Below are 27,667 nucleotides of genomic sequence, written 5' to 3' on the forward strand. Positions count from 1 at the left end.
CCGAGTCTAACGGCTCGAGCAACATACAAGAAATCCGTCTGCTTCACCTTGTCCGAAGACACGCTATCTGTTTCTCTAGATTCGGCGGCGTCGAGGGTGGTGAATGTAGGCTTGAGATATGTTGCGGAGTTTGGGCAGTACGTTTTGTCTCATCTATCCTCCGAGTCGTGGGTCGGAGTGCCCTCGATGCCCTATCGCACCTTTCGTCTGTGTCAGACGATCAGACATCAGGCAGTGTCTGAAGTGTTGTCAACTCGCTTCATTGCGACACAGACAGGAGTATATGACTCTGGGAGCACACCACTCCGATCAGAGCCTCCGGGAGAACACCACTCCAGTCTGATTAGGGAACACCCTTCTCCAAGTCGAACCTCTTTCCTGGACGAATGTTAGCCCTTCAGTCATGATCCGTGGCGAGAAGCGGGGGTCATAACTCACACCTGCCGCCTTTACCCAACGAGATCAGAAGACATAACCTGTCGCTGTTGTGGCTAATACAGGAAAGAGTGTCTGCCAAACCCTGGTGGGACGTGGACCTTGTCCAGTTGCGTTTCGATGGTCATGAGTTGATGACACTGGTGTATGAGGGGTTGGGAGTTTGTGAGGTGCACATCGGTACTGTCCTTCAGTGCAATTTGTGGCTCGCGCCTTTCGTTCTCCTTCTGGAAACGAAGGCGTGAAACTCGATTCAGACTACTCTGGGTCTGTCGCTATCAATTTTTTCCCCTCCTTTCCTCCTCGTGAGGCTTTCTATGTATATGGCTCCTGCTATAAGAATGCATATCTGTATGAAGTTGTCACTGTATCTTGTATCTGTCTGAAGCTCGTCATAACAGTCACATATCCCAGCAACTACATAAATGAAACAATAAGCACTGTATCCTCCATGCCTTTGTTCTCGTCGCGCCGTCCAAGATACGTCTCTCGCATCCTGCAGTTCACGGCCAGCTCCCCGCTAGTACCAGTTGGATGGGCTAGCGATAATGCGCGTCCAGTTGGATGGACCACGGCTTTGTACCAGTTGGATGGGCTTCGCTCACTCCTCAGAGAAAAAGGGTCCAGTTGGATGGACAAACAGCCTCGACACTCTACCTCATCACTCACGGGGCGATCGTCTGTTGAGCCTCTTCCGCCGCCTTCAACGCCGTCTTGAAGGCATCCAAAAGAACTTCCCGAGACTCCATTCCAACGCTCACGCGCACGAGGTCTGACGGCACGCCAAAGGACGCCGCCCATTCGAGCTCGGTGTAGTGTGCCAGGATGGCATAAGGACAAGCCAGGGTAAAGTTGGTGCCGAGGCTGGGCCCTTTGAAGCAAGGAAGATTGTCGAAGAACGCCTTCCCAGCCTGCATGGAGTGGAAGGAAAGGGAGAATAGACCTCCGTATCCGCCCTTGCGTCCGTCGACACCTTTGAGCCGGCACTGATCGTAGTTGTGTGCGGTCTGCCATTTCGGATAGTAGACTTCTTTGATGGCGGGAGACGCAGACTGCTTTGCGGCGTATAGGAGATCGCAGACAGCTTCGGCATTGGCGTCGATGACGGCGATACGGCGGCCAAAATTGCGCGAGTTGCGTTCCATGAAGATAGCGTCTTCGTCGAAATAGACGTCCTCATAGTTTTCCTGGAGATGGGCCTTGAGAGTCTCGTAATGTTTCTGGGATGGGTTCAGGACCAAACTGAAAGACATGTTAACACATCTCCTGTATTTCGGAGCCACACGGGCATACCTTCCACCCATGACGTTAGAATCACCGCTGAAGACCTTCGTCAAGCTCGTCACGACGATATCTGCATACTGCAGCACCTGGACATTCATGAAGTTGCCGATGGTCTCATCGATTATGATGAGGAAATCGTATTTGTCCGCCAATTGACGGAGGCGAGGCAGATTCCCTGAGCGGAGGAGTGGATTAGACGGAAATTCGGTCACAAGCGCAAGGATAGGTGGTCTCAATGGATCCTGCGCCGACAGTGTCGAAAGAGTGGTTTCCAATTCATCTAGAGTTTCGTCCAGACCGTGACCAAAGAAATAACACCCGGGACCCCATTTTTCCAAGGTCTTCAAGGTGTCTGTGTATGGGAAACTGATTTGATGATGAGCATGGATTATGCAAGAGTATGCGAAAAAAGACTACGTACCCAAAACATACGGTCTTCCTCTCTCCTATCGCTCCCAATGCCAGCTGGTGTGAAGACCAAATGGCCGCCATGCCAGTAGGGTATAAGAAGACGTCGTTCTCGGTGACGGGTACCCCTCGGACACTCTGCCCGACCTCGGTCTCTGCCTCGCTGTTTTCGGCGGTGTTGACGAGCACACCTGCGATGCGCCGACGAAGGGCCACTTTTGCGTTCGAAGCAGACGAGACGTTGAGATTGCGTCCATAACGCTCCTCTATGAACCTAGCCATGTCCGCATCGAAGTCGTCGCTCTTGTCGCCAAGAGTAGATAATGTATTTGGCCCACCACGGCTGATCGTAGTATTCCCAGGCGGCGATCCTGCGATCGCCTTGCCCTTTGCAGCGTAGTGCTTGTTCGGTGTCTTCGACGGTGCAGATGTGGCGGGAGGCTGAGTCGTCGCATCACGGGCAAGCACTGAAAGACAATGCTCAGCAAGGCGGCTGGAAATTCCGAGGCCGGTATGCTGCCAGAATTGTTTGGCGACGGGGAAGAATTCTGCTGGGAAGAGGACAGCGTGCACGCCTGAATCTGGACCGACATCAGGGAGGCGTAGTTGGACGACACGTGCTGAGACACAACGGACAGTGAGGAACGCGCGGGCAAATTCAGCGGTGCGTGCGGAGGGAAGGAGGAGAGCATTTTCGGAGGGCGTCCCAAATTTTTGTTCACAAATACTCGCAAGCTATGCAATGTCAAAGATTGTCAGTCAATGCTTTCAAAAAGTAGTGTGCAATTTAATATAAATCGCTATGTCGAGCTATATGCTAGTTGAGGAAAGGGCATCGCTCACCTTCCGAATACTCAAGTGGATAAAAAACCTCGGGTATCCTGTCTGCATACGACTGACGACACTCGGGTCGCCTTCTTCATATCCAACGTTATCCGCCCATGTAGGCAGCGATACTGAGATCGCGTGCTGTGTGTAAGGTGGGACAGAGTTGCCAGTCGGGTTGTGAGGTGCAGTCATTCTGTGCAAATTGGAGCCAGGTTGAGAAGAGTGAGCGATATGTGGGGTATATATGAATAATGAGCGAGATTTAGAAGAGGAATGTGGTCTGATCAGAAAAATCGAAAGGCGCTGAGAGGTGGAAACTCCAGAACAGCTGGTCGTGGCGCGTTGACGAGTCATATGAGGGCATCTTATCTTATCTCACCGGATTCGGTTCCATCGGCCGAAGCGCCACAGCCTGCTCAGGTATAATGACACAGAGCATTACATTTGGTATAATATACAGCGTACAACGCAGCTGGACAAAAACAACTATGTATACAGACTTGGATTGCGTGTTTATGATTTACAGAAATGGGAACCAAAACGATCATCAGAATCAGGACGTCACTCACGATTGTGAACTTGAGAATGTCTGCACGTAATTGCAGACGCATCATCGCCCAGGCCCGCGACCACCAATGCTACCACGTGAATTGGTTCTCACCAAGTCACTGAACACACCAGAAGAAGAGCTTTGACTCGAGGCAGATGAAGCGCGCCTATGGCGTTGCATCCGGGTTGGGTCAACATTGGGAACGTTCGCAATGCGTGCGAAAAGGGAGAGAACTAGAAAGGTTTCATATGTCATGGCTGACATTATAGAGAGCAATGGGAGGTGATAACGCACTGTCCACGATGGACACGATGCCCGATAAGTTTCCTTTTGCCGACCGGCCTGCTGACGGTGACACGGAGCCTTCTGCGGTGACGAATACACGATGTGCATTGGCTAGAGCAAAAAAGAATGAATCAGCACTCAGATAATAGTAGATGAATTGACGTACTAGCGAGAAGTTTCTGCATGCAGTAGGAAAGTGTGGATGAAGGGGAGACACTGTAAACTGCGAATGATAATCGATACATGTTATCCACCTTTATATTGAGCGCATTCCCTTACCTGGGTATTTGTCTCTTCCATCTGTGGAACCATCTGGCATCTATATCATGCTGTTTAATAAAGAAGACAACGCAACGACGCCCAAAGAAGCATTTACTTTAATTTGTGTCACCAGCTGTTGCAATGGCATTGTCAACACTTGGTTGCTTTGCGATGGCACGACGGTCTACCATAAGATATTTCCAGTTCTGCTTAATGTCTGAGATGCGAATCGATACAGCTCACCTTCCCGATATCTGTTACACTGACAGCACTCAGCAGGTTGCCAGTATCCTCGTGGACAACAGCAACACTGCTCACCCCGAGCTCACTCATGACCTTCATAGCATTCAGCACAGTGTCGCCGGCCGTTACCGCAACGACTTCAGAGTACAGGTTGAGGGAAGGCAAGGAAAGAGAGCTCAATGGGTTATTGAGGTAGCGTAAGAATGACGACGTGGGCGAGTTGAATGAGGCAGAGCGCACAGAGATTGGAGACGCGAGAACAGGTGATGAAGAAGGCGATGTCGGTTGGGGACGAGCAAATGAGGCGAAGTAGGCAAGTAGGCGGCGATCAGAGATGATACCAATGTGTGTTGAGCTGCTTCCTATCGGGGACTGAACAAGCACTAGCGAGAGCAAATGAGACTCTGAGCAGGAAGTCTTGACAAATGCAGTGCGTACCTCGATGTGTTCCAGAAGAAAATGCACCCAGCAGGGAAACGACGGTTGCGTCATGCGGCAGCTCAACAAGCGGGTTCTTCTCTGACAGGTCTTGTACCATCCCCAAGAACTTTCAGAGGTAGTTAGCCTGGATAAAAAGAAATAACTCACTGCTAACAAGATTGACTGGCACTCTTCCAGCCTTAGCCGCTTCCATGATCTGTGTCACCCGCGGATTCTCTATGAGATGCTCAGGGCTGTATGTATGTCGCGTAGCAGCGAATGTAAGAAACGCGTTTACATCGGCGAACTGGATGCTTATAATCAATTCGCGCAGGAGCACAAGCCGGTAGACGACGTCACTCACGTCAAAAAGACCAATGTATGGTGTCTCTGGAGCTTCAGAGGACGGCGCTGATTTGACAGCCAGACACAGAATGTTGCGTGAGAGCAGCAACTGTGATTATATGTGCTTCTGTGACCTGTGTACACTGTCAACAATCCGAGGATCGCCTACCTCGCATGCCTCTTCGACGGTAGTCTCCGCATCAACATCGACGATCGGACAGTCGACCAAGTCTTCGACAGATCCAAGAAATCATAAGGCATAGACTACGCGAGGAGGTGATATAACAGCTGACCTTGCGCAAGCGCACCTTTCCATGCATTCACCCACTCCTCGCTCTCCGCGTTAGGAGCGACGACGAAGCGCGCAAGAGGACTCTGACTCCTTCCACTCCTGGTGCTGGAGACAGACATGCGCTTGTTGAGGGACATAGCTCTTCTTCTTCCTCAATATCGCCGGAATATGTGACTACAGGGTCTTCTGCGAAGGCAGAGAGGATACAGGAGGATATACGGTGGTGAACGGACTGTGGAGAAAGAGCGGACATGCGCTCAATAATGCGCCAGAGATTGGGGTAGAAATCCCGTTTTGGAAGGTCTTATGTTCGATCAAAACATAGGAAAATCTGGAAATCACTCAAGTTGTTTCTATCTCCGAGAGACCACGGTTGCGGGTTGGTATAAAGTAGTATGTTTCGCAAGCATGCATATTTTCTAGAAATTTCAACTTATTACTGGTCGAACAGCACATCTATGGTGCCCTCGCGAGACCCGCCCTTCCGCACATACGTAGGTCGATTATTTGAGTTACAAGCACATAAGCTGCTGTAGAATGCGCGACGATTTGCGACCGAAGAGGGGGCTGATAGCGGCACGTGACCTACGCGACGATTCGATCGCGGCTTTGTTGTGCCAGGACGCGTGCCAATCGCCATTTTGAGCGCGGTGGCACTTGAACACAACTCAACCGCCTTCCACCACAACCCGCGGCATCGTACAGTTCTTCTCGCGTGTACTCCCTTACCTTCATTGCAGCCATTCTCATATATCAACATTCCGATTTCGAAGGCGTATCTTCATTTCAGTTCTTCATTTCAACCTAAAATTCCAGACCGAAGCATGGATTGTGGCATGAAAAACAAACCCGCTAAGAACAGCATCGAAAGAAACCGCAAGTCCCTGGTCAAATCTTTCTTCACTAGCTCTATACCCGTACCCGTCTCCTCTCCCATTTCCGACCTCGGCACAAAGTCAGAACTTCCATCTCGCTCTCCAAGTAGGATGAGCTTCCATGAACCCACTCCACCAGACCCTCCTCGCCGCCCTCGTACTCTTCGTCGCTCAAAGAGGCTAAGTGATGGAGGACTACAAGATGCAAATATGTTCTTCAAGAAGAGCCAAGATGTTGCAGGGATGTTATACTCAATCGACGAAGGAGACTCATCAGACAGTTCGGACGACTCATGGCCACCGGAAGACGGAAGCCTAGACTCGGACCCATTCTTGGCAGCATTTGCCTCCCCCTTCCCATCAGTAATAGAGCCCATACCCCACCATGTCCTCTCTATCGATCTTGAGACGGATGAGTGCCCATCAATTTTTCCGGTTTGCCACAACAACGAACCGCTGCCTCTGGTCATCCTACCTCCATCTAACTCCGTCCGCCCGCTCCCAGCACATCATGGACATTCACGCAGCGCTCTACAGCATCTCAAATGGGTCTGGAGTTTGCGCTACGAGGAGTGGATGAAATATCACCTACAACTCGAGCGCATCGCCCAAGCCAGTGCCTACGGGGGAATTGTCGATGTCGCCATCCCAGAGCCCCCTTCATCTAGATCGAGATCTACATCGCCTACAAAACCTGTGGTGCGCTCTGCGGAAAAGGGGAGGTTTGAGATGAACCCCAATATCTTTCCACGGACCGGCGACCTATCCAGCCTTCATGATCCCGAGGCTGCTATGATTGACCGTGCCTTCTGCCATTACCCTCTGTACACGATACAGAAGGTGCTCTTCGTCCATGGCATGGACACCCGTGCATCTCGGAGCAGCAGATGGGACCACAGTGGTGACTCATCGGAGAATTGTGCGTCACTATGTGAGGACCCTCTTCCTCAGAGTCCCCCCCGCCCGTGCGTAGCGATCTCCTCGTGCGACCTCGATGAGACGCCCATCGAAGATTGGGATTCAGCCAACACATCGTTCTACATGTCGGCTGAGGAGATGAAGAACTCTAAACTGATCCCGCTCACAGAATCTTACCGAGAAAGGAGAGCGCGCGAGGATAGCTGGCAGGGGCGATGGGAGGTCTTGTCGGAGCTCGTGAATAGCCAGCTGGAAGACGAGTTAATCTCTATGGAACAACACAGTGGCGAAAGGTTCAAGTCCACGACTGTGACAACTTCGATCGGCCTTCCTGTCGTTGTACGTCCCCTAGAACATGTACCGTCGATGGAGCCGAATATCGATGTCCAGCGACCGAAAAGTCCAGCGAAATTCTTTCTCGGTGATCTGGAAAACGAGATTGATTGGGACGATGACGACGACGACGAGACCTACGGACTTATCATGGCCAATCCCATGTTCACAAGGCAGAAAGAAGGTCCACGAGAAGAGACCTTCGCGATTCACACTTCGGAGAAAGGAGATATCAAGGTGGGGATAATGAGCTCGGCCACCATGGTCTGCGTCTGAGCGTCTGATGGTCTGGCCAAAGATTAGGGGGAGGGCGTTCTACCCATACTGCTAACAGACGTCTATAAACGCTTCTGTATTTTCGCATCGACTGTAACCTGTAGCGCTGTTCTCAACCATCAAATTCGTTTTGTCACGACTCGCTCATATCTCTATTACATCACATCAATCATTATTCAAGGATATCGTGGAGAAGAGGATGAGCCACATAGCGAGGACTGCTGCTTCCTAGTTCTTCTTCGCCGCTCTGCCCGATCCAATCCCAAAGCCCCATTCAATCTGTCTGGAAGATCGAACCTTGACTCCTAGATCGTCAGCAAAGCTCCAGACGGTACCAGGATTTTTCTGGAACGTCCGTCCGACGAAAATAATATCTGCTTCGCCCTTGTCAAGACATTCTTGCGCGATCTTCCCATTACTAATCGAGCCGACGGCTGAGACAAGGATCTTTCCTCCGTACACCTTCTTGGCAGCGGCCGAAAAGTGAGCTTGATAAAGTCCAAAAGTATTCTTTTTCTGCTGGGGGTGAACACCACCAGTGGAAACATCCAAGACGTCGACACCGTGTTCAGCAAGAATGCCTGTGAACTGGACTGTGTCTTCGATGCGCCAGGACGGCTCATCTGGCATGGATTCCTCGAGCCAGTCGGTAGCAGAGATGCTGGTCCAGATGAAGTGAGAAACGACGCAGTAGAGAAAAGAGTGAGACTCACCGAAGGAAGAGGGGCGTGTCGGCGGGGATTGCAGCACGTACGGCATCGACAACCTCCAGGGTGAGTCGAATACGGTTCTCAAAACTACCACCGTATTCGTCCGTCCGCTTGTTGCTCACCGGGCTCAGGAACGAGTGCAACAAGTATCCGTGAGCATTATGGATCTCGATGACGTCGAAGCCTGCGCGGATCGAGCGTTCAGCTGCACTGACGTACGCTTTGACGAGATCCCTGATGGCCTCCTTCGTCAGTTCCTTTGGGACGGGGTGGGTCTCAGCGTATGCGATGGCGGAGGGGGCCCAGAGATTGTCGGGCCATCCTCCAGCTTCCTTCGTCGCTATCAAGCCAGAGGTAACCCATGGGGCAACAGTGGAGGCTTTGCGACCGGCGTGTGCAAGCTGGATACCGATCTTCTGGTTCTGAGCATGGGCAAAATCGACAATTTTGGCCAACGCCTTCTCCTGCTCCTCGTTCCAGATCCCGACATCCTCAGGAGTGATGCGGCCCTCGGGAACAACAGCCGAAGCTTCGATGACTGTGAGACCGGGGCCTCGAGTGAAAATTCCGCCAACTTGGAAATTTAGTAGGGCGTGGGTGATAGGACGTTAATCATCGGATACACGTTCACTCACGGTGGGCAAGATGCCAAGGCTGTACGACACCGTCTCTCGCAGAATACTGGCACATTGGGGAGACCTATTGCAGAGCTTTACGTTGAAATTGGCGCAACAGCATCAAAATGGTTATACGAACCCATATACGGTTGGGGAACTCAACACCTCGGATCTTGAGAGGCTTGAACAGGGTCGGGATGGGCTTGTCATCTGGCTGAGGATCAATTGCGGAACCAGCAGGTGGATTCTGAGCAGGAGTGAAATATGGGACGTTGGGCGCTCCCTCATTCTTGATAATTGGAACAGTGGGCGACATGTTTAGAGAAATAACAAGACGGTAGGGACCAAGGCAGGATGGTAGGGACTAAGGGACTGGGAGATTAGGTGGAAGTTCGATGCCGCGATAATCTTATGTACTTCGCGACCATGATAGTTTAGAGACCGATTCCGATGACGAAGACGGACGAAGACGCCACCACAGTGACAAACGCTCTTGACTCGATTGTCTTTTGAAAAATGAATTTCCGGTGGTACCGGTTATCCTCTTTAGATCAGTTCAGACATGCTAGAATTAGCATTGCCTAGAAGGTGCTGGAACTTTCCCAGACAAAAGATGGATGCTGGTGAGTTCCATGCCGGTGGATGTTGATGTAGATGCTGGTGGATGTCGACCGAGTCTCACACGGTGAGGCCTGTGAGGGCCGCCGTGCCGGTGCCAGCTTGCAAAATGTGATTGGATTGTCTACGTGAAATATCTTCCATCCACAGCTCCTGGAAAGTCCATCATAAACTACTGAAACGTCATGAATCGTAATGCGAACAGAATAGAAATAAGAAACAGGGGGGAGGGAGTAACGGAGGGAGCGTATTCTAAAACCGAACAAATGCATAAGATATTAGAGAAACACAGAGGATGCGTCCAAACCAAGGAAACGGAAACGAGATCATCATGTATCTACCGCGTCTACCCGCTATACCAGACCATACCAGACCATACCAGACAAGATCAATGACACAAAAATCAATATCGTACAATTTCGAAACTCGACTTCACCAATTATTTGTTGTTTATCGTCCGCGTTCTCCTCTGCACCAAAGCTGTGCGTTTTAGAGCCTAGGCAGTCATAGCTTAGCCTCGTCCGCAGTGCCGCTGGCCTTGTTCGCACCTGCGAGCCTCAGCAGCTCATTCACCACCTCCGCTGGGCTCGTGACATGCCACTTCGCCAACGTGCGCTTGCTGGGGTGTCCAACAGCTGTGGTGAACACACCGTGAGGAGTAAGAGCGAGCGATTTCGTCATCAGCTCCTCTGTGGCATCTTTTGTCACCAGCGAGACGGAGATGGGTGGGTCCATGGTGAGTGGGCCATCAGGCTCTGAGAAGCTGAGCGCGCGGAACATGTCCTCGTCGGTCTTATCGTCGCCAGCGCAGAAAACAAATTCGGCATCAGGGTTCTCATAGAGAATGCGCTTGACAATTTCGCCCTTGTTGACAGCGATCGGACGGACTTCGAGGTTTTTCTTTCCGACCAGAACTGTCGAAAGAATGTATTAGCACCGCCGATAAACAAAGGCGAAGGACTGAACAAAGGTACCTTCGATAGGTCGCTTGTGAGCAACGTTGTTCTCGAGCAGGTCCTGGCACTGTCGGCATTGAAATTGTCTGTGGGCACGCAAGCATCAGGGTCAGGCGGCCGTCCCTAATTGAAGGAGAAGCACGCGTACGTACCCCCATTCTGGGTCACTCGATCTATAATGCCATGTAATGGAACTTTTCTTAACCTCGATGTGGCTCCCGGTTGTCCTCTCCGTATAATACTTGAACACTTCTAGTACCTCGCCCATCCAGTCCATGTCCAAGCTCTCCGTGAAGTTAACCCAGTCTCGCGACCCTGGTTCGCGAATGAAGCCGCCGTGCTCCGCAGACATACCAAGGCTCTCGATGTGCCCAAGATGCTGTTCGAGGAAAGCGCCATCCCGTCCCGAGATAATGTAGACGAGATTGCGAGGGTCGGCAGCGAGCTGGGTCAGGGCTGTCAGTGTGTCCTCAGTCGGGATGGCCATGGAGGGCGTCTTGACAATTGGTGCGAGAGTTCCCTAACAAAGAGAAAGACAATCATGCTGTCATTCCGGGAGCTGGGAAAACCATAAAATGAAGGGCACACACATCGTAGTCGCATAGGAACAACCGCTTCTTTGCCTTCGCGTACGACTCAAACATATTGTCCGTAGGCAACACGGGTGTTTGTCTCGCCATGTTCGACGTGCCCATGACGCCGAGCAGCATCTTGACGAGCATCGCGGCCCAGGTATGCGAAGTTTGAGTTGTCACGACCTCGTGCAGCTTCGCATGTCTCTGTTCTTTCTCCGCAGTAGACATCAACAGGCCGCGGTTCATCGCGCTAGCGACATCCTGATGATCAAGTAATCAGTGACGGGCCAGGATAGATGGACAAAGAACATACGCCTAGATTCCAAGGATTGATCTGCAGAGCGTCGGTCATGTTGCTGGAGATACCCATAAACTCGCTGAGCACGAGGGGGCTTTTCTTCGTCTTGCCCTGAGCAATGACGAACTCCATCGAGGTGGTGTTCATGCCATCCCGAAGAGGGGTGATGACGGCGAGATCAGCAGCGGACAAGAGCGCGTAAAACTCGTCCTTTTTGATCGTTTGGTGGCTGTGAGAGGGTGATTGAATTGGACATAGATGCGCAAGCGCAGATGAAGAGCAAAATCTTACTAGTGATGCACGGGAATGAAGTCTAGACCGCCATATTCCCCATTGATACTGCTCACAAGCTCGCTGATCTGGCGCTCGAGTTTCGGGCTGTCAGTGAGCGCCGGCGACGTGACTTGTATGAGCACGACATTGCCTATCCACTCGGGATAGTCTTGCAGCAGCTTCGCAAACGCGCGCAGCTTCTGCACAACACCTTTGACGACGTCCAACTTATCGCGACCAATGATGATCTTCTTGCCAGCGTACAATTTCAAGAGCGCCTGTAGCTTCGGTTGAATACCAGGACGAAGACTACCAGACAAACAAGGTTAGGGTGAAGACGTCAGCTGAAATGTGGGCAGACGCACAGATCCTGTGCCACGCGATCGGCGTCGACGCCTACTGGGCAGTGCATGACAGAGGTGACGTGACCTTGGACGTCAATGCCCCGTGCGGCAACTTCGTATCCACATACCCGCACACATGACGACGTGAAATGGCGCGAATACGAGTACGTCTGGAAGCAGACAAGGTTGGCGCCGAGCATGCCGTCCAGGATCTCCTTGCGGCGCGGTAGGCAGCGGAAAACTTCGCTACTAGGCCAGGGCGTGTGGACAAATAGGCCAACACACGCATCTGGGACGGTCACTCTGAGCTGCTTCGGGACGAGTAGCAGGTGGTAGTCATGAACCCAGACGAGATCGCCGGGTTGATAGACATCAAGAATGCGTCGCGTGAAGGCAGCGTTGGCCTGCTCATAGGGGGGCCAGTGAGTGTCGGCGGAGAAGGAGGCAGAGTTCGAAGTAGGAGAAACGTCTTGCCAGAGGAGGTAGTGGAAGAGTGGCCAGAGGGCTATAGCGATCAATCAGTGACTAATTCGTCAAAACCGGGAGTTGGTGTAGGATGCAGCCTAATATGAACGTGATTGGTCTCCCAAATTTCTCCGACGACGATCGCCAAGCACAACGGAGGAGACTTCATAGCATGCAGTGGATCTATTTCTAAGAACATAAACACAGTCCTCGATCGACTGGGCAAGAACACGACACATCGACGGAAATCTCCGAAGAACGCTCCTGCATACCGAATTAGAACACTCACTCTGTTTGCAATAACCATCATAATGGCCGTGTGCGACCTTGTCGTCGAGCCAGACGGGGACGTATGTTGTCTTGCCGTGTTCTTCTTCGGCTTTGAAGTTCGAGATTTCCTCTTCCAGCACTGTTCTGTCTTCCTCTGAGAGAGAATTCGCGGATATCTTGAGCTTCTCACCACCTGATGGATCCAATTCAGCTGTGCACGATAATAACGTCGGGTCGGAAAAGTACCTGAAGACGTTACTGGGCTCTCAATATCGCCCGTCCATCCAATGATGAGCTGTTCATGAGTCGAGGATAAGGAGCGGATGCCGCTGATCATCGCTGCATGGCCTTGTCGAGTGGCCAGGCTCCATTTGGGATGCAGAACGGAATCATCTTGGCCCGCGGTTCCATTTGTTGTGGGCGCGGACGCGTCAGTAGGAGACGGGGGGATATCAGAGGGTTGTGAGGGCGGGGTAGCGGGCGGGCTCAGAATGCCGGGGCGCGATGAAGAGTGCAACGTCGCGGTAATAGGGAGATAGTGACAGACATGGAGGACACGGCCTGAGAGCGGAATGCCCTTTGCACGGTGCTCTGCCTCGAGGGATGCGACAGCGGTGCGTACGTCTCCGAGATGAATGACTTCGGGAAGACGGCGAGGCTCAGAGAAGCTATCCATGATTGTGGGACGGGGAAAGAAAGAAAGAAAGAGGGAGAGGGAGAGAAAGAGGGCGCTGTGGATGCGATAGTACGGCTGCTGGCGTATATATAGGAGATTATTGCAGATGGTTATCGTTATTCTGAGAATTTGGAGGTTCAATACGAATCAGGATGCAATCTCTCCTTCGCCTTTCAGAGACCGAGGACTCCGGTCACCTCCATATGCTTCCTCCTCTTCTGTCCCGCTGCCGACTTTCTCCCTTCCCTCAATCATACTACGCCCTAGAATGGTTGTTGAAGTTCTCGCTGTAGATACAGAAGAACACCCCGCAATGGACTCGTTCAGGATGGCCTTTACTCTGACAAGCGCTGTCCGAGGGTACTCCTTCTCCAGTCATTAACTAGCCTGGTCGCTGGGCCTGTTTCACCGGGTTAAGCGACTGCGCGACTTCAATTCTCGACGCCGTGTCTTGACCTTGCGGCTATTGACGCCGACAAATATTGTCGAACCGTCAGACACCCCCAAAGTTCCAGCGTTTCCCACGTCATACCAGAGCCTCTTCGTCATGGGTTTCATCATCAGGCAGACTTTGGAAAAGCCCTTTCAGTATACGGTCCGAGCAGGCTCATCTACCAAGACCCCAGCAGTGGCGTATCGGTCTTTCTAACACTCCCCAGAAAACTAGCTGGTGAGTTCCTTCTTTGGGTAACTGGCAGTGCACATTGCACCGCTAACCTTTGCTCCTATGGGTCAATTTTAGTATTCGGCGACTGGGCCCATGTCAGTTGGACACATCTTATTTCGCATCTAGGGTCCAGCAATGCCCGCGCTCCCAACGCACCTCAGATCTTGCGGCTTGCCTAGAGCCTAGACTGTTCAAGTAAAGACCAGCACGGACCCGGCAAGTTCGAGACCACAGCGCACCCGATGGCATGTGATCATGGTGGCAGCACGCAGCCGCAACTTGAATTATGTGTCTGTGAGTGTGGCGATAATTTGATCGGCCGTGTACGGCCTCTCGCAGTGCAAACCATCTACACGTTCATGATAGAAGCCCATCGACATCCAATCCAAAAGATAATACACTGTCTTCTTGAACACGCTCTCACACCTTCCTTTCATATCCGACTGATCCTTTACATATGCGGTTATGCAGATAAGTATCACCGATCAGACTCAAGCATCGTATCTGTCCCCTTCGACAACCATCTGCAACTATCTGCCCTGTCCCCGTCCCGTTCTACCCTAACACGTCCGCGATATCCCACAAATAACCATCATCGATCAAGTAAAGAAACTTCGCAACCTGACCTTGGCTCGGCATATCCTCGTCGATCGCGGCCCGATCGCTCTGGCGCAATTCGACGCCTGTTGCCCCTTTTGCCGTGTTCGCACCTCTCCGGCGCATACCGTCATCTAACCGAGATCTTTCCATACATCATGCCAGATCCTAAGCTGTGCGAACTCGCAACATGTGCTTTACTCAAGCATTCTCTGACATTCTCTTCTCCGAGTCCGTTCACGACAGGCGAATGGGGTTCCCGCGGCCTGCCCTCTTGGTACCTGCATCTCTTACAGTAAAAGATTCTATCATGTTACGTACACTCTCCGCTCCGCATGCGCACCCTCTGTATCCGTGATTCTCAATAGTATCTTCAGGGAGCGCCGTATCCTGCGCCGTACCGTTAGACCCGCCTACGGTCGTATTTTTACCGCAGGTTACAGGGCAAAAGTCGAGGAACTTAACGACGGTTGAAGCATCCGACTACCAGTAGCTCTGCTGCAGAAGGCTCCGCCTCACTCCAAGCGGCCTCAAGCAGTTCGTCGTGTATGGATGATGTCTTCCTTTGTTCATCCAGCCGTCGTGTTGTTGAGAAGTCAAGAAGGGGTACTCCACAAAGGCGCCCCTTGCGCATGGGCCAGTCACCAGACAAACGTATCAAGGTGTAAGGCGCCCCTAAAGGCCAGTATCATAGCTTTTCCAGGATCAGATACCCTCGCTCGTTGTCCACCTCTGTCCGGTGTACCTGACAGTTGGACATTTGTGGTTGCCTATTCGAGCATTTGTTCCTAGTCCGCAGCGGGGGCGACTCGGGCCGTGGCAGCCAAGGTCAGATCGAGAGGCATTTGCCTCTACAGACGATATGTCCCCTGATCTTTGGCTGATACCAAGTGGCCCGGCCGCATCCAAGCACGCCAGAAGAACAGCCGTTTGTGAAACTACTTGCAGTATCTATATCAGATGAGGGCCAGCTGCATGTTAATTTCTTTTTCTTTTTGACAAGCATCATTATCAGACAGCAATCAGACGAGTTAAGCCCTGCTTGACTCAACTATGACAGAAGCTGCATTTCTCCCGGTGTTGCCAGGCTACGTCTCATTAGGTTGTTCAGATTTTTATGTGAAATCCAGCAGAATGATTTTTGTGTAAGGTGCCAGTCATACAATACGAGGCATTGGAAGTCCTGATATAACGGATTGTACACCTTAGATTGCCGTCTTCAACAATTTACATGTCTGCGGGCTTACGCACAACCGCTAAAACAAGGTGTGTCAACGTACACCCCAGCAATCGTTCGGGCAATAGCTAGTTTGAGCAGCATATGCGAGTGGCCATCTTCGTGCGTCACTATGGGTAGTCATCTTATACAACGTCACGGTTACATTTGCAGCGAGACTTATATTTTTGTAAACTGTTTTGGGAGACTAGGTGCAGATAAACTAAAATACTTCGAGCCACATGTCTGTGGGGCATGATGCATACGCCGCAATGGACCAACCTGCGAGGCTACGAAATGGTCCATCCGTGAATCGGCAGAAGACCGACTATCAACACGGCTTCGAACAAGAGGCAAAGAATGGTAGAAAAGAAAGAACCATACGTGACACTCGCGGAATAGAATTTTGAATGGCAGTTGTCAGCGTACAATCGAACTTCATAGACCGTTGTCACTGTGTAGAAAGGAAATAAGATGGAGTAGCAAGTTAGACTACATCAGCCTGCATGGGTACCGCCTGTCCGCCTTTCGCAGCACCAGGGGTGAAAGTGTGCCAGCGATCGTTGTAACGAACGTCTGCAAGCGGGAGAATATAAGAATCTGTATACATGACAGCTCCACTCGATACATACCTAGTGGACGGCCTCCATACATATATTGCTGGAATTTAGCTAAAAATGAAGTACGATGCAGTGAGCTGGGTTAGTAGACTGGCTGATTGGTATAGAACGCACCGATGGCCGTCTCAGCCTCTCCAACCTGAGCGAACTGAACAACTCCAGCACCCTTCGATCGTGTCCCTTCGAACAAGATTTCTGCAAGCTCGACTTGGCCGGTCGTTTCGAAAAGTTCGACGAGATCCTCGTTGGCGGTCGACCAGGGGAGCTGAGACACGACGACAAGAAAATTAGCACTCTAAGAACGACAGGTGACAGTAGATCACATACATTGCGAACCATGATCTGTTGACTTGGCTCCGGCTCATACCCCGCTGCACCATATCCAGCCTGGGCACTGAAACCAGCGGCAGGGGGAGCCCCGTACCCGTCCATTCTTAATCCACCCGACTGCTGATCTGGGCCAATGTAGTCTGCATACAAATCTTGGTTCGAGAAATCGCGCCCAGCAGCGGCACCACCGAAACCACCGCCGCCGCCGCCACCACGACCAAAGCCGCCGCGCCCGCCGAATCCACGCAGACCGCCGCGGAAGCCACCTCTGAGGCCACGTAGCCCTCCGCGGAAGCCGCCTGAGCCAGAGAGACCGGCGTAACGATCCTGATGATGATGAGGCAATATTCTTTTCAGAGCGAAGAAATTTAACATACCTCACGAACTTCGAGAATCCTGCCGTACCAGTCAAACCCGTTGTACATGCCTTAACGAGGGCTGAATTTCCGCGCTATGAAGATGGTATGTAAACGAGACGCACTTATGGCTTGCCCGGCATCCTTCGCTGTCTCAAAAATGACAGTACCGCTCCCCTTGGGCCGACCGTCGGCACCGATGTTGATATCAGCACGAACAATGTTCCCGGCGGATCGGAACAGGTCCTTTAAATCTTGCCATCCAGCTTGGTAAGGTAGCTAGAAATATAAAGTGTTCAAACACAAGAGGAGATGATTTATTTTATCTACAACTCACATTTCCAACATACAGTTGATTACCAGGATTATTAGCACCGCCAAAGGAGTTGTGGTACGCCGGACGCGGCGGTGGTGCTGCATGCAGGCCCTGTCCTGCCATAGCCATCCCAATTTTCCCTGGTACAGGTGTAGCACCAAAACGGGACTCATTTTCACGGTCCTGAGTGACAATCACTTAGAGCAGCAGATGTAACAAAAGTAATCACACGCACCTCGCGAATGAAGACCGGACGACCAAGCAGCGGAGACTCCGAAAGCTCTCGAACAGAGCGTTGAGCGTCTTCATGGGAGGCAAATTCAACGATGCTAGATGATCGAAAGAATCAGCGCAAGGCCGATGGGGAAATGGATGAGGAAGTGCGTACCCGCAACCCTTGGAGATTCCGGTCGGTGTGACGAGTACTTCCGCGAAGAGGACCTCACCAGCTAACAAATCCCAAAAGAAAAGACCCATCAATAACAGATCCTCACATCTCGCTTTTCCATCAGCAAAACCAGAAAACTATAAAATGACCCCGCGCCTGCCCCGCTCCTTCGAGCTCAGCAAGATCCTTGCCTCCGCCGCCGGCTCCGTCAAAACGAGAACCATGAGGACGAGGCTGTTGATGCCAAAGCCGCAAACGGTAACGTGAATCGAAATGCCAAACGCCTCCGTTCCGCTCAACCTAGACACCTCGGACTCGATGTCATCCACATCTTTGCCCACTTCTCGCACCACTGCAACCTCGTCCTCGTCACCAGGCCGATCCTATAGGCAAGACAAGGACCCCCGCCACCACCGAAACCACCAAAAATAACAGCAGCTAATCCCCACCCACCTCCCCTCATGAATTCCATCAAGTCACGGTACTTGACGTCGTAGCTCAGGTTGCCGACATAGACCCGGTTTTCACGTTTGCTCAGCTTGGCAAACTCGACGGCCTCTTCATGCGGCGCATTCATGGGGCCACCAAGCGAGCGCGGGAACGGCTCAGACGGCTTACGGTCCCGAGACCTCGAACGGCTGCGACTCCGAGATGGGGAGTGCGTGCGCGATCGGGAGCGTCTGGGGCGTCGTCGTGGAGAGGCAGAACGACGACGTGAACGGGAGCGTGAACGAGAGCGACGACGGCGCTGGCAAAAAATTAGGGCATAAGGAATCGCCATTGAGTGGTTCCGCAGAAAATTTGACACTTACATCCCCGCCTCGTCTGTCCTCGGGCTCCCAATGATCTCCACGACCGCCACCCCCGCGAGTTCGCACTATGTATTGAGATTGAGACAGTCAGAATTTGCATCAGGTGAACGTTGACCGTAATACGCGAGAAAGTCGAGGATACTCACCAGAGTCACGACGGTCACGCTCCCTCTCGCGGGGACGTTCTCTCTCTCGTTCGCGTTCCGGCTTCACCTCGCGTTCGCGTTCGCGTTCACGGTCAAAGTCACGATCCTTGTCCTTCTCGCGCTTATCGTCAACCTCGTCTTTGGTCTTCATATCAACGTCCATGGTCGTAAAAATTCTGAAGACTGTGATACTAGAGAATATAGGTTAGTGGGAGGAATGGGAGGCGCAATGAGGTGGCGAGGCTATTTTTCGTCGAGGGGGAAAGATGACCGAATGAAAGCAGAGCGAAGCGTCGGTGCTTGAAAATGAAAGCTGCTGTCGGCGCTTGATTTGGTGGCGCAACCGTGGCCGAATCTCAAAAGATACCATTCTTTTATGTGCTTCGTGCTCTTCCTCACAACTGATAGTGATTCAACGTTTCAACGCTTCTCGCCTTCCTGCGAACAGCATCGAATTTTGGAATAATCTCACGATTTTTTTCCAGTGCTGGCAAAATCATGAGCACTCGATACATGATGTCGACACGGCTTTCAATTTCCTGGTGTGCCCCAGTGACCAGTGTCTCATCGTGATAATGAGGCAGATGGTCTTGGGACCAATCTGCTAGGTATGTTACCGATGGGGTCTGTACCCACATAGTACTGAGCTTCCTTCCTTCACAACGCATGGCCTATCTACTCAGGTCCAAGGACTTCAAATCTCCATGAATGCAACTTAGCTGCAGGGTCTCGACTCGCTTCTTATCTACGCTCGTTGGCACTTCACATGACTAGCCAATGTTGCTGAGCGAACGTTTTTGAGACGTGATGCATAGGCTTGAGGACTGTACGTACAGATACAAGGAATGACTCTAAATGCCGCCCTGCATGAACCGCGACCTCAGGTGAGCTCTCGGTGTGAAGCCCTCATATAAACTCCAGAGCTGCAATACTGCTACAATACCAAAGATCAGCCGAATCTAGTATGAGCGAGAAGTACACCAGTGCCCAAATTTGGATCAGCTTACGAGCCTACAAAGCTTCTTATGGGACTTCAGACTGGCACTCTTTCTAGCTGTTAATTCTAGGTCAGTGCAATACAAGGGTTCTCCATACTGGGGTCTTTTTGCCAACGCTCTGTTCGTTGTAGCGTGAGGTGTGCACCTCCCGAAGCGGGTCAGTACGCACACGTCTCATGAACTTGGACTGAATTAGGTTGACTGGCTCTCGATCGCGTCTCCTGCCTTTTAGCTAGCTCCGTTCTAATGACGAAGAAGAGAGCCTCAACGTCTACCTGTCATCCGGCCTTCTAGTTTTGCATAGAAGCTAGCAGGGCTCGAAGCATGTTCATATAAGTCTAGCCGCAAGGGTTCGTATTCCACAGTTCCCCCTCATTATATTCACTCACCCACACACCGATCAATGAAAACCCTCCGCCTGCGCACGATATCCCTAGTTCTCTTGTGCGCTCCTGCCGTGTTCTGTGCGCAAGTCCAGAAGCCGGGACTCACCTTGCCGTCAAGCGCGAGCACACATCGCCAAGCAGTGCGAGATATATTCACAGACAGTTACCAGGCCTATAGGCATGCATACACTATTGTCGGCTGTAATCCTCCGAAATTGAACAGCTGCATAGGAAATACGCTTTCGGACATGATGATCTTTCTCCTCTCAGTCAAAGTTTCTCTGATGGTCGTAATGGATGGGGCGCGAGCATTGTCGATGCCATGGGAACTATGGTTCGTGTCCTCGTCTGCCTATTTCGCAATTCGATGCATACGTGGCTTTCACGGTAGCAAATAATGGGTCTTTCCGTGAGTGTAGGCTAAATACGCCCAATTACACGACCTCATATAGAATAAATATAGGGCATATTCGAAGAAGCCCTTAATTTTACTCAGAATATCGACTTCAATGTCTCTAACACGCCGGACACCGTCAAGTGAGTGTTTGCCGACTTCAAAACAAGATATATTGTGTCAACATAACTTCAACGTCACAGCTTATTCGAAACCACTATCCGCTACGTTGGAGGTCTTCTGAGCGCATATGAGCTCAGTGGAAAGAAGCACAGCTTCTTGGTGAGCAAAGTCAAGCAGCTTACTGACAAATTATCGTTCGCCTGGGCACCAGTAAGGTCATCCAACTGCTCTAGAAGTAGCTGGTTCTCACACAGATCCGTAGGGCCTTGTAGTCCCATTTAACACCATCAACTTCACGAGCAACACGCCTGTTGTCGACACGGTATATTTGCCAGAATGTTATTAGACTTTCCCGCCTTCACTTATTGAACCCTCTCTCTAGACCGGGATCGCAGCAGTTGGCACTGTAAGCATCCGCGTTTGTTACTATCCACGCAATTGAGACCTAAAATCGAATTTAAGTTGACCTTGGAATGGTCAACGCTTAGGTTGGTGGCTGCTCGGGCTCTGTATATCTCCAGCCCGATTTGAACGATAAATTACAGCAAGTACACAGGTAACGATACATATCGCCAGCTGACAGTAGACACCTTCAAGCATTTAGCGGAGAACGTGAGCACAGAACTACTATACTGGGATTCAAATTGATTGAGCTCGTGTGTTGCTTCCGAATAGCCTGCGCCTCTTCCAGGTATGCCGCGTTTCGTGTTTCATCGTGCCTCTTGCTCATGTGAGCGCATAGGGCTTCCCGCTCAGGACATAGACCCCTCAACAGGCGAGCCTTTTGGTGGATATGTCGTATGTGTTTTCTCTTCGGAAATGTTTGCATCGCCTCGCTCAATCGCTTGGTATGTTACAGACATGGGGTGGAGGATCGGACAGCTACTTCGAATACCTCATCAAATATGCTCGCCTCTCTAACACTGACGACGACACATTCGCCAACGCATGGCGCACAGCTGTCGACTCATCGATCAGCACCCTCGCCAGGGTAATCTCGATCTAGAGTAGACTGCTCTGTAGTGTCTGATCTCTATGTTTGTCTTCAGACTTCAACTGTGGGCAACCACCTGTACATGGCTGACTTTGACGAGAATCGCCAAATCCGACACGTTGGTTCTCATCTGGAATGTTTCATGGCAGGCAACTGGCTTCTCGGAGGCAAGCTTATCAACAACGTCACGATTGTCGACATCGCTCTGAAGTTGAATGATGCATGCTGGAATACATATGCCAGTGACGCGTGTGTTGTTTTCATCCCATGATCTGATCATCATGTTTGATGCTCATATACTTATAGCACCGGCATTGGCCCGGAATCGTTCGCCTACATATCCTCAGACGGAAATTTCACAGGTGGCGATGCCCCCACCGCAGAGCAGTTAGCGTTCTACAACGAACACGGGTACTATATCACCGGTTCAGACTACATACAGCGCCCGGAGGTACTTGAGTCAAATTTCTACGCGTGGCGGGTGACAGGCAATACGACCTACCTGGATAGGGCAGCGAGCGCGGTGAAGAGCTTCCAAACATTTTTGAAGACGCCTACTGGCTATGCGGGGATTAATGATGTTAACAACTTGAACACGACGAAGATCGATGATACAGAGAGTTTCTGGTACGCGGAGGTGTTGAAGTATCTGTGAGTCTGCCCCTTTTCGAATGACAAGCATCATGATGTTGTCGCTCAATGACTGGTGTGTTAGGTACCTGACGTTCGATGACCCGGAGCATATTAGCCTCGACCACTGTGAGTGTACTCATCTCTTGATGGTTTTCGGCGTTAATCATATGATGCAACATAGATGTTTTTAACACCGAAGGGCACCCTTTTATAGCACCTCCTGCGAAGCCGACATACGGCACCGGTTTACTCCCTACCTCCTCGAAGCGGTCTATCTAAGGATCTGATACCGCTCATCACAGCACATTTGGTCTATAGAGTTCACACGGCTGTTTGCCGCTTCTTATTTTTGACACAAATCAGGGTTTGTGAGGCATATTGGGTTTATTGGTCTTTATTCATCGCAAGACGCCATGCTCTCCCTTTAGGATAGCCTATGTGCTATGGGTACTGTACGCACTCTACTGTATACCTCGGCAGGCCATCGCTCTATTCCATCTCATAGGGAAAGCAGAGCATATATCTATATCTATTTCCAGATACGACTGTAGCGACAATGAGCAACTGCATTTCCTTTCAAATCTCTTCGACAGAAAAACACGTAATTGGCAGCGATGTCTCCTATCCTCATACAGTAGAGCAGGTGGGACACGATCCCGGACTCTCGAAACTCCTGCCACGACCCAGTGGATGCAGATATGGTCTACGATTAATGTATTATTGGCATTTTCCGAAGAAACAGGTCAATACACATCCACGTCGCCACAGCGGATGGCAGCAGCAGTCGCGTGTTGGGTACATACTGCGTCGACCTTTCAGCTGTTAGGGGAAACCCGGCGAGACCGCCCATTTTAACTCGCTTCGCGAAGGTCTATGCATCACGCGTCTGAGCTGGAAGGACTGTGATCAGGTCATGTGATCACGACGCGTCTTTACTAGTAAGCTACGCGACGAGGAGCTCGAACGCATGATGTATCAAAGCGAAGTTGATTAGCAGCGAGTAAAGGGAGTAGGGTATTAAATTAAACTATACAACCATCACATCCGACGGAATGGTCGATGAAAGAAAGATACAAGTACAGGTTACAAATTGGATGGTGTATCGTAGAAGATGTCGTCAAAGGGTCCGTGAAAGCGATGGCAGAAGAATTGGGATCGAAGTTGGTCACCGTGAAAATGAGTTTCCCTTTCTAGTTGCTGCTATCTGAGTCGGTCGCCGAGTGACCTGCCTCTGAAGCCTCGTGCGGCTTGCGACCCCGCGCAACGTCGGAGCCCTGGTTGGCCTTACGGCTGCGTCTCCACACATGATGTGCAACGAGGTCGCTGACGACAGCTTGCGAAGCCGGGGAGAGCCCCACGAGGGGCGAGAATGAGAGCCGAAGAAGATCGGCGGGGGTATAGACTAACGGCGCAGACGAGCTCGCCACTGTCACTGCAAAGATTAAATGACAGGGGTGAGCTGGATGAAGAAGATTTTATGTAGGAAGGATCGCTTACATTGTGAGGATGGGGTATCTTGCGAACGCAGCTCGACAGCTTGCTTGACAGGCGAAGCAGCTATGGAGGATGGGGGTGAAGGGCGCCGGCTCGAAGTGAGGCTTGCAGTAGACGACGACGAGTCATTGCGCGAATGTGAATGGGTGCGGGAGGAAGGTAAGCGTGTAGGTGAGGAGGGGCTTGCGACACGGCGCCTCGGCTTCTGCCCTGGTGCTGGCGCTGGCGCGTTGGACACCGGCGCGCGCACACGCCAGGAAGAGGTTGTCGACGCGGGCGAGGGCGCGTGCTTATAGTGGTTGTAGGTATGTCCATGCCCGTGACTCGCGAATGCTTCGTATCCATTATGCAGGTGTGCAGAGAGTGCAGGACCGACAGCATGGCCGTAAGGCGCACTGTGCGCGAGGAAGTGCCGCGATTGGGGGGCTCCAGAGGAGGGGAGAGAAGGGGACGATGCGACGGCAGCCATTGTAATTACTGAATGCTAGAGGATTGGTGGAGGATGGCGATCGGGGCGATAGAGGACAACGTTACAGGATGAAGTTGAAGCTGGAAGGAGTCACAATAGACTTAGAGTTGGCGAGGGACAGTGGGGCACAAAGCACCGGAGGACCTGGGCAGAGCTGGACAGGTAGGAGTGTTTAAGTAGGCTAGGCAGTCGACTTGGGGGAGTCATGCTGGGCTCGGCCGTCCATATTTATACGAAGCTCCAGCCCGGCGCAGTCCCTAAGAGCACAGGAACAAGCTCGACAGATGACCGCAGCGCTAGCGTTACATTGCGCTGGGGCGTCGTCAGCGCTCACCTGCTTGTGCGTGCCCGAGTCCGAGCGTGTCCGGGCAAGATCACGACGTTGCTAGAACGTCCGAGGACGAGCGTCCCGGCAGTGGGAGAACGTTCGAGGGCCCGTGCCTCAGCTGATGCCGAGGTCTGCGCTGGTCTGCGACGTGGCGCTGACAATCAAACCGTTGGGGAAACCCGGCACATGACCAATGAAGATGACGTGGCCCAAGGAGGGAACGGGGATGGAACGTCGAACAAGAATAGGATAAGGAAGAACAGGGGTGCACTGACAAGAAAGTGCTCGAACATACCGATCCAAGGCGATCCTATATCGTCGGCGCCGGCAACTCCAGGAGCGAAGAACGCCAGGGTGACTCAAGTTGAATGAGACGGACATCGGCCCAAGTCGCAGCTGATTTCTCAACACAATCCTGCAGTGGGGCCACAATCATAGTTGACACACCGGGTCACATTCGGGTCCCCTACGTCCATAAGCCCAGTACGAACAAGGGCATCCGAATCATGCGTCATAAACGTGATGAGAGGTGACAGCGACTATGGTAAACATTATAACGGGACTAGTTATAGCAAAAGCATGCAACGAGCAGCAGGTGCATTTTGATAGTAGGGGCAGGATGGGGTGCGTCAGATGGGGTGAAACAACCCTATGATGTAACAGAGTAATAGTGACACTTAGGCGTCAATGAACGTCTTGACATTCTGCAGCCACCTCACATACTCCTGTAAACAACGGAGTGATAAGTAAACAAGTGGACAGGTGTGGAACAAGAACTGAACAAACCTTCTGCTCCTTGTGCTCAGCGTACTCCGGAACGAAGAACGCAAGGCTCTCGTTGATACCACGCTCCTGAAGGAACTTGTCGAACTCGTCCTGCACGGCAACATCAAGCGTGTCAAACTATTTCAAGACCTCGATCAATAAAAGGTTGAAGGCTGACACAGAGTCATGTGCACAAACCTGAGGCCCAATGTAGAGTCCCCTGCGCTTCCAGTCCGCTTCAGCAGTCAGCTCAGTCGCGAGTTTACTATCCTTATAGAACGAGATGTTGTCCACGAGGAACGTTCCCTCCTGACACATCGCGTCGATGGTGAGTGCGCCCGATATACCGGGCTAAGGAGTTCAAACACACAGGAAGATAGGAGTGAGCAGGGCACATGTCTCAAAAAGGGCCAGGAAGAAACATACCTTCGAGATAGAGAACGAGCAGCGAAGAGGGTACGACGTCGAGAGCTCATCTTCTGACGACTCGCCCTCGGATTCCTCCTGCTCGAGCTCAGACTCCTCGGGATTTTGGATATCAGCGATGGAGAAGACCAAACGAATGCTAAGAACGTGCATCAACAATAAGTTCGGATTTTCGACAAGCGCAAAGAAATGAATTCCTACTCTTCATTGCCAAACTTGCGGTGAATAGTAACCTCATCATTGCCGACCACGTCCTCGATCTATAGGAGAGGATAGATTAACAATCTAACATCAGAGGGCAGACAGCTGTGGGTATGATGACAGAAAAACATACCGTCCAGATACCCGACTGCCTGAAATCCTTCAAGAAATCAGGCTCTGCGTCTGTCGACGCCTCTTTCTCATACTGCAACTCCTCCGCCAGCTTTTGCGACAGTGCGAGGTCCGCTGGCAACAAGAGGTCAATATTGCAAACTTCACACATACGCGACTTTCACTGTAGAATGAAGAGAAGAGAAATAGACTCACAAGACCCTTCACCAAGCCTCCTCATGCTCATTGAAAACGCTCTGACTGCAGGTTGCGCGACGGCGGCGGTCCGCGAAAGCGCAAATGCAGGGAGACGCGAACGCGCAGAGGTGGAGAGCAGCGAGCGGGTCGAGAGCGTCCTGCTCGACGAGGCGGTCAGCTGGCGGAGAGAGCGGAGGGCAGACATTTGAGTGCGTTTGCTTTTTTTGAGGATCGCTGGTACGTCTGCTTTCGAAGTGACGTGCAGGACCGTGGGAGTCTGGGAGGGCGAGTTTTATGGGTGGCGTAGGAGTCTGGCGCTACGTCACTCATTTGTACGTGACAGCGCTATAGTAGTCCTCCTTTCCTAAATCCTTAATTCATCATTTCTTGCAATGGTCTTCCAGACGCCTTGCTAAAAATCTGCTTGTAGTTTCTCGGTGGGTGAAAATCAAAGTGTTGGAGACACGCATTATTAGTGCTCACCTTGGCCTTTGTAGAAAAGTTTGCCCGTAAATCGGACGAAATGTCGACATTCTAGTACGAGCGGACTACAGGCATCATGTCCGAATTGCAATGCACTGTCAGTGCCTCAACGAAATCCTTGAAAAGAATTGAGCTCTTCTCAATATACGTGCTGATGCCCATAATTCTCTGACGGAGGCCCTTGAGGGCTGGTCTGGGTGATGAGCTTGTTCTTTCCTCGCTGTCTCCCATAGTAGACGAGACTGCTGCCCATATGCCCTCTTCTCCTCGGGTCTCATGACCGAAGCGCGTCGTTTGGACGGGCGGGTGATACAGTCATCGATCCAGAGAATATCCTCTGTTCCAGTTCTCCGCTGCTTCCTACGCCCATCTCGTTTAGAACCGGACGGTACGTCTTCTCCTAATCTCAGCGCCTGACCACCTGACTCGCCGGCGTTGAATCTCAGGCCTCGAGCTTGCTAGGCGTTTCTGAGGAGTGCTTCGTCGCTGACGCTCTCGATTGATATCCAGATGCCCGCCCTGCGTCCGACGTCAGTGTCGCCGTTAGCGGTGCTCCCTTTGTATCAGCATTTAGGCACTGTTATCCCCTTCTATTTATGAAGCCCTTCACGCAGCATTCAAACATATTGCAACAACACGCAGCGCGGGGACCGCAGCTTTC

At 51.6% G+C, this 27,667-nt stretch overlaps 9 protein-coding genes across 9 annotated transcripts; 2 read left to right on the forward strand and 7 right to left on the reverse strand.

Annotated features, from left to right (window-relative positions):
* Nucleotides 1-298: 298 nt before the first annotated feature.
* On the reverse strand, nt 299-3,234 carry HETIRDRAFT_67186 (uncharacterized protein). Its single transcript, XM_009551378.1, has 4 exons — nt 2,971-3,234; nt 2,141-2,862; nt 1,729-2,085; nt 299-1,677 (listed from the first exon to the last, which is right to left on the reverse strand). The coding sequence occupies exons 1-4, from the start codon at nt 3,145-3,147 to the stop codon at nt 1,101-1,103; spliced, it is 1,833 nt and encodes a 610-aa protein (XP_009549673.1). The 5' UTR covers nt 3,148-3,234; the 3' UTR covers nt 299-1,100.
* A 331-nt stretch (nt 3,235-3,565) lies between these two features.
* Nucleotides 3,566-5,561, reverse strand: HETIRDRAFT_435804 (uncharacterized protein; the record flags this gene model as incomplete). The annotated part of the gene is made up of 11 exons (XM_009551538.1): nt 5,353-5,561; nt 5,229-5,290; nt 5,079-5,168; nt 4,883-5,021; nt 4,733-4,822; nt 4,295-4,677; nt 4,167-4,235; nt 4,070-4,109; nt 3,957-4,013; nt 3,800-3,901; nt 3,566-3,738 (listed from the first exon to the last, which is right to left on the reverse strand). Exons 1-11 carry the CDS (start codon nt 5,486-5,488, stop codon nt 3,566-3,568), a joined length of 1,341 nt encoding a protein of 446 aa, XP_009549833.1. The 5' UTR covers nt 5,489-5,561.
* Nucleotides 5,562-6,175: 614 nt separating this feature from the next.
* HETIRDRAFT_429025 (uncharacterized protein) lies at nt 6,176-7,753 on the forward strand (the record flags this gene model as incomplete). The annotated part of the gene is made up of 1 exon (XM_009551539.1): nt 6,176-7,753. The coding sequence occupies one exon, from the start codon at nt 6,176-6,178 to the stop codon at nt 7,751-7,753; it is 1,578 nt and encodes a 525-aa protein (XP_009549834.1).
* A 228-nt stretch (nt 7,754-7,981) lies between these two features.
* Nucleotides 7,982-9,396, reverse strand: HETIRDRAFT_453927 (uncharacterized protein; the record flags this gene model as incomplete). The annotated part of the gene is made up of 4 exons (XM_009551540.1): nt 7,982-8,414; nt 8,467-9,037; nt 9,099-9,162; nt 9,220-9,396. 4 exons carry the CDS (start codon nt 9,394-9,396, stop codon nt 7,982-7,984), a joined length of 1,245 nt encoding a protein of 414 aa, XP_009549835.1.
* Nucleotides 9,397-10,202: 806 nt separating this feature from the next.
* HETIRDRAFT_126558 (glycosyltransferase family 20 protein) lies at nt 10,203-13,555 on the reverse strand (the record flags this gene model as incomplete). The annotated part of the gene is made up of 9 exons (XM_009551541.1): nt 10,203-10,612; nt 10,673-10,740; nt 10,807-11,174; nt 11,245-11,490; nt 11,543-11,756; nt 11,819-12,109; nt 12,166-12,649; nt 12,899-13,072; nt 13,126-13,555. 9 exons carry the CDS (start codon nt 13,553-13,555, stop codon nt 10,203-10,205), a joined length of 2,685 nt encoding a protein of 894 aa, XP_009549836.1.
* Nucleotides 13,556-16,199: 2,644 nt separating this feature from the next.
* HETIRDRAFT_478945 (uncharacterized protein) lies at nt 16,200-19,257 on the reverse strand. The gene is made up of 12 exons (XM_009551542.1): nt 19,004-19,257; nt 18,858-18,922; nt 18,499-18,793; nt 18,046-18,106; nt 17,893-17,986; nt 17,679-17,840; nt 17,467-17,620; nt 17,363-17,412; nt 16,983-17,312; nt 16,770-16,920; nt 16,668-16,706; nt 16,200-16,611 (listed from the first exon to the last, which is right to left on the reverse strand). The coding sequence occupies exons 1-12, from the start codon at nt 19,164-19,166 to the stop codon at nt 16,523-16,525; spliced, it is 1,653 nt and encodes a 550-aa protein (XP_009549837.1). The 5' UTR covers nt 19,167-19,257; the 3' UTR covers nt 16,200-16,522.
* Nucleotides 19,258-20,404: 1,147 nt separating this feature from the next.
* Nucleotides 20,405-23,052, forward strand: HETIRDRAFT_67199 (glycoside hydrolase family 47 protein; the record flags this gene model as incomplete). The annotated part of the gene is made up of 16 exons (XM_009551379.1): nt 20,405-20,581; nt 20,611-20,721; nt 20,779-20,796; nt 20,851-20,924; nt 20,985-21,114; nt 21,167-21,226; nt 21,287-21,310; nt 21,367-21,392; nt 21,450-21,516; nt 21,580-21,609; nt 21,661-21,702; nt 21,764-21,895; nt 21,954-22,147; nt 22,205-22,549; nt 22,614-22,657; nt 22,713-23,052. The coding sequence occupies 16 exons, from the start codon at nt 20,405-20,407 to the stop codon at nt 22,808-22,810; spliced, it is 1,572 nt and encodes a 523-aa protein (XP_009549674.1). The 3' UTR covers nt 22,811-23,052.
* A 669-nt stretch (nt 23,053-23,721) lies between these two features.
* On the reverse strand, nt 23,722-24,494 carry HETIRDRAFT_325943 (uncharacterized protein; the record flags this gene model as incomplete). Its single annotated transcript, XM_009551543.1, has 2 exons — nt 23,722-23,963; nt 24,029-24,494. The coding sequence occupies 2 exons, from the start codon at nt 24,492-24,494 to the stop codon at nt 23,722-23,724; spliced, it is 708 nt and encodes a 235-aa protein (XP_009549838.1).
* Nucleotides 24,495-25,203: 709 nt separating this feature from the next.
* On the reverse strand, nt 25,204-26,784 carry HETIRDRAFT_67203 (uncharacterized protein). Its single transcript, XM_009551380.1, has 7 exons — nt 26,542-26,784; nt 26,348-26,460; nt 26,215-26,273; nt 26,014-26,152; nt 25,786-25,938; nt 25,609-25,725; nt 25,204-25,547 (listed from the first exon to the last, which is right to left on the reverse strand). Exons 1-7 carry the CDS (start codon nt 26,726-26,728, stop codon nt 25,500-25,502), a joined length of 816 nt encoding a protein of 271 aa, XP_009549675.1. The 5' UTR covers nt 26,729-26,784; the 3' UTR covers nt 25,204-25,499.
* Between the last annotated feature and the right edge of the window lie 883 nt (nt 26,785-27,667).

Source organism: Heterobasidion irregulare (genome assembly GCF_000320585.1).
Source record: "Heterobasidion irregulare TC 32-1 unplaced genomic scaffold scaffold_09, whole genome shotgun sequence".
Classification (NCBI taxonomy): domain Eukaryota; kingdom Fungi; phylum Basidiomycota; class Agaricomycetes; order Russulales; family Bondarzewiaceae; genus Heterobasidion; species Heterobasidion irregulare.

What these genes read in the sequence shown, in the direction of transcription:
- HETIRDRAFT_67186 (XM_009551378.1), bottom strand. Translation starts at nt 3,147, where the DNA reads ATGACTGCACCTCACAACCCGACTGGCAACTCTGTCCCACCTTACACA. An exon ending in AGGAAGACCGTATGTTTTGG is followed by an intron (nt 2,086 to 2,140) that starts GTACGTAGTCTT and finishes TCATCAAATCAG; the next exon opens with TTTCCCATACACAGACACCT. An exon ending in TCTAACGTCATGGGTGGAAG is followed by an intron (nt 1,678 to 1,728) that starts GTATGCCCGTGT and finishes CATGTCTTTCAG; the next exon opens with TTTGGTCCTGAACCCATCCC.
- HETIRDRAFT_478945 (XM_009551542.1), bottom strand. Translation starts at nt 19,166, where the DNA reads ATGGACGTTGATATGAAGACCAAAGACGAGGTTGACGATAAGCGCGAG. An exon ending in AGGACAGACGAGGCGGGGAT is followed by an intron (nt 18,794 to 18,857) that starts GTAAGTGTCAAA and finishes ATTTTTTGCCAG; the next exon opens with CGCCGTCGTCGCTCTCGTTC. An exon ending in AACAGATCATGGTTCGCAAT is followed by an intron (nt 16,921 to 16,982) that starts GTATGTGATCTA and finishes GTCGTGTCTCAG; the next exon opens with CTCCCCTGGTCGACCGCCAA.
- HETIRDRAFT_67203 (XM_009551380.1), bottom strand. Translation starts at nt 26,728, where the DNA reads ATGTCTGCCCTCCGCTCTCTCCGCCAGCTGACCGCCTCGTCGAGCAGG. An exon ending in GGCAGTCGGGTATCTGGACG is followed by an intron (nt 26,274 to 26,347) that starts GTATGTTTTTCT and finishes CCTCTCCTATAG; the next exon opens with ATCGAGGACGTGGTCGGCAA. An exon ending in GCTCGTTCTCTATCTCGAAG is followed by an intron (nt 25,939 to 26,013) that starts GTATGTTTCTTC and finishes TGAACTCCTTAG; the next exon opens with CCCGGTATATCGGGCGCACT.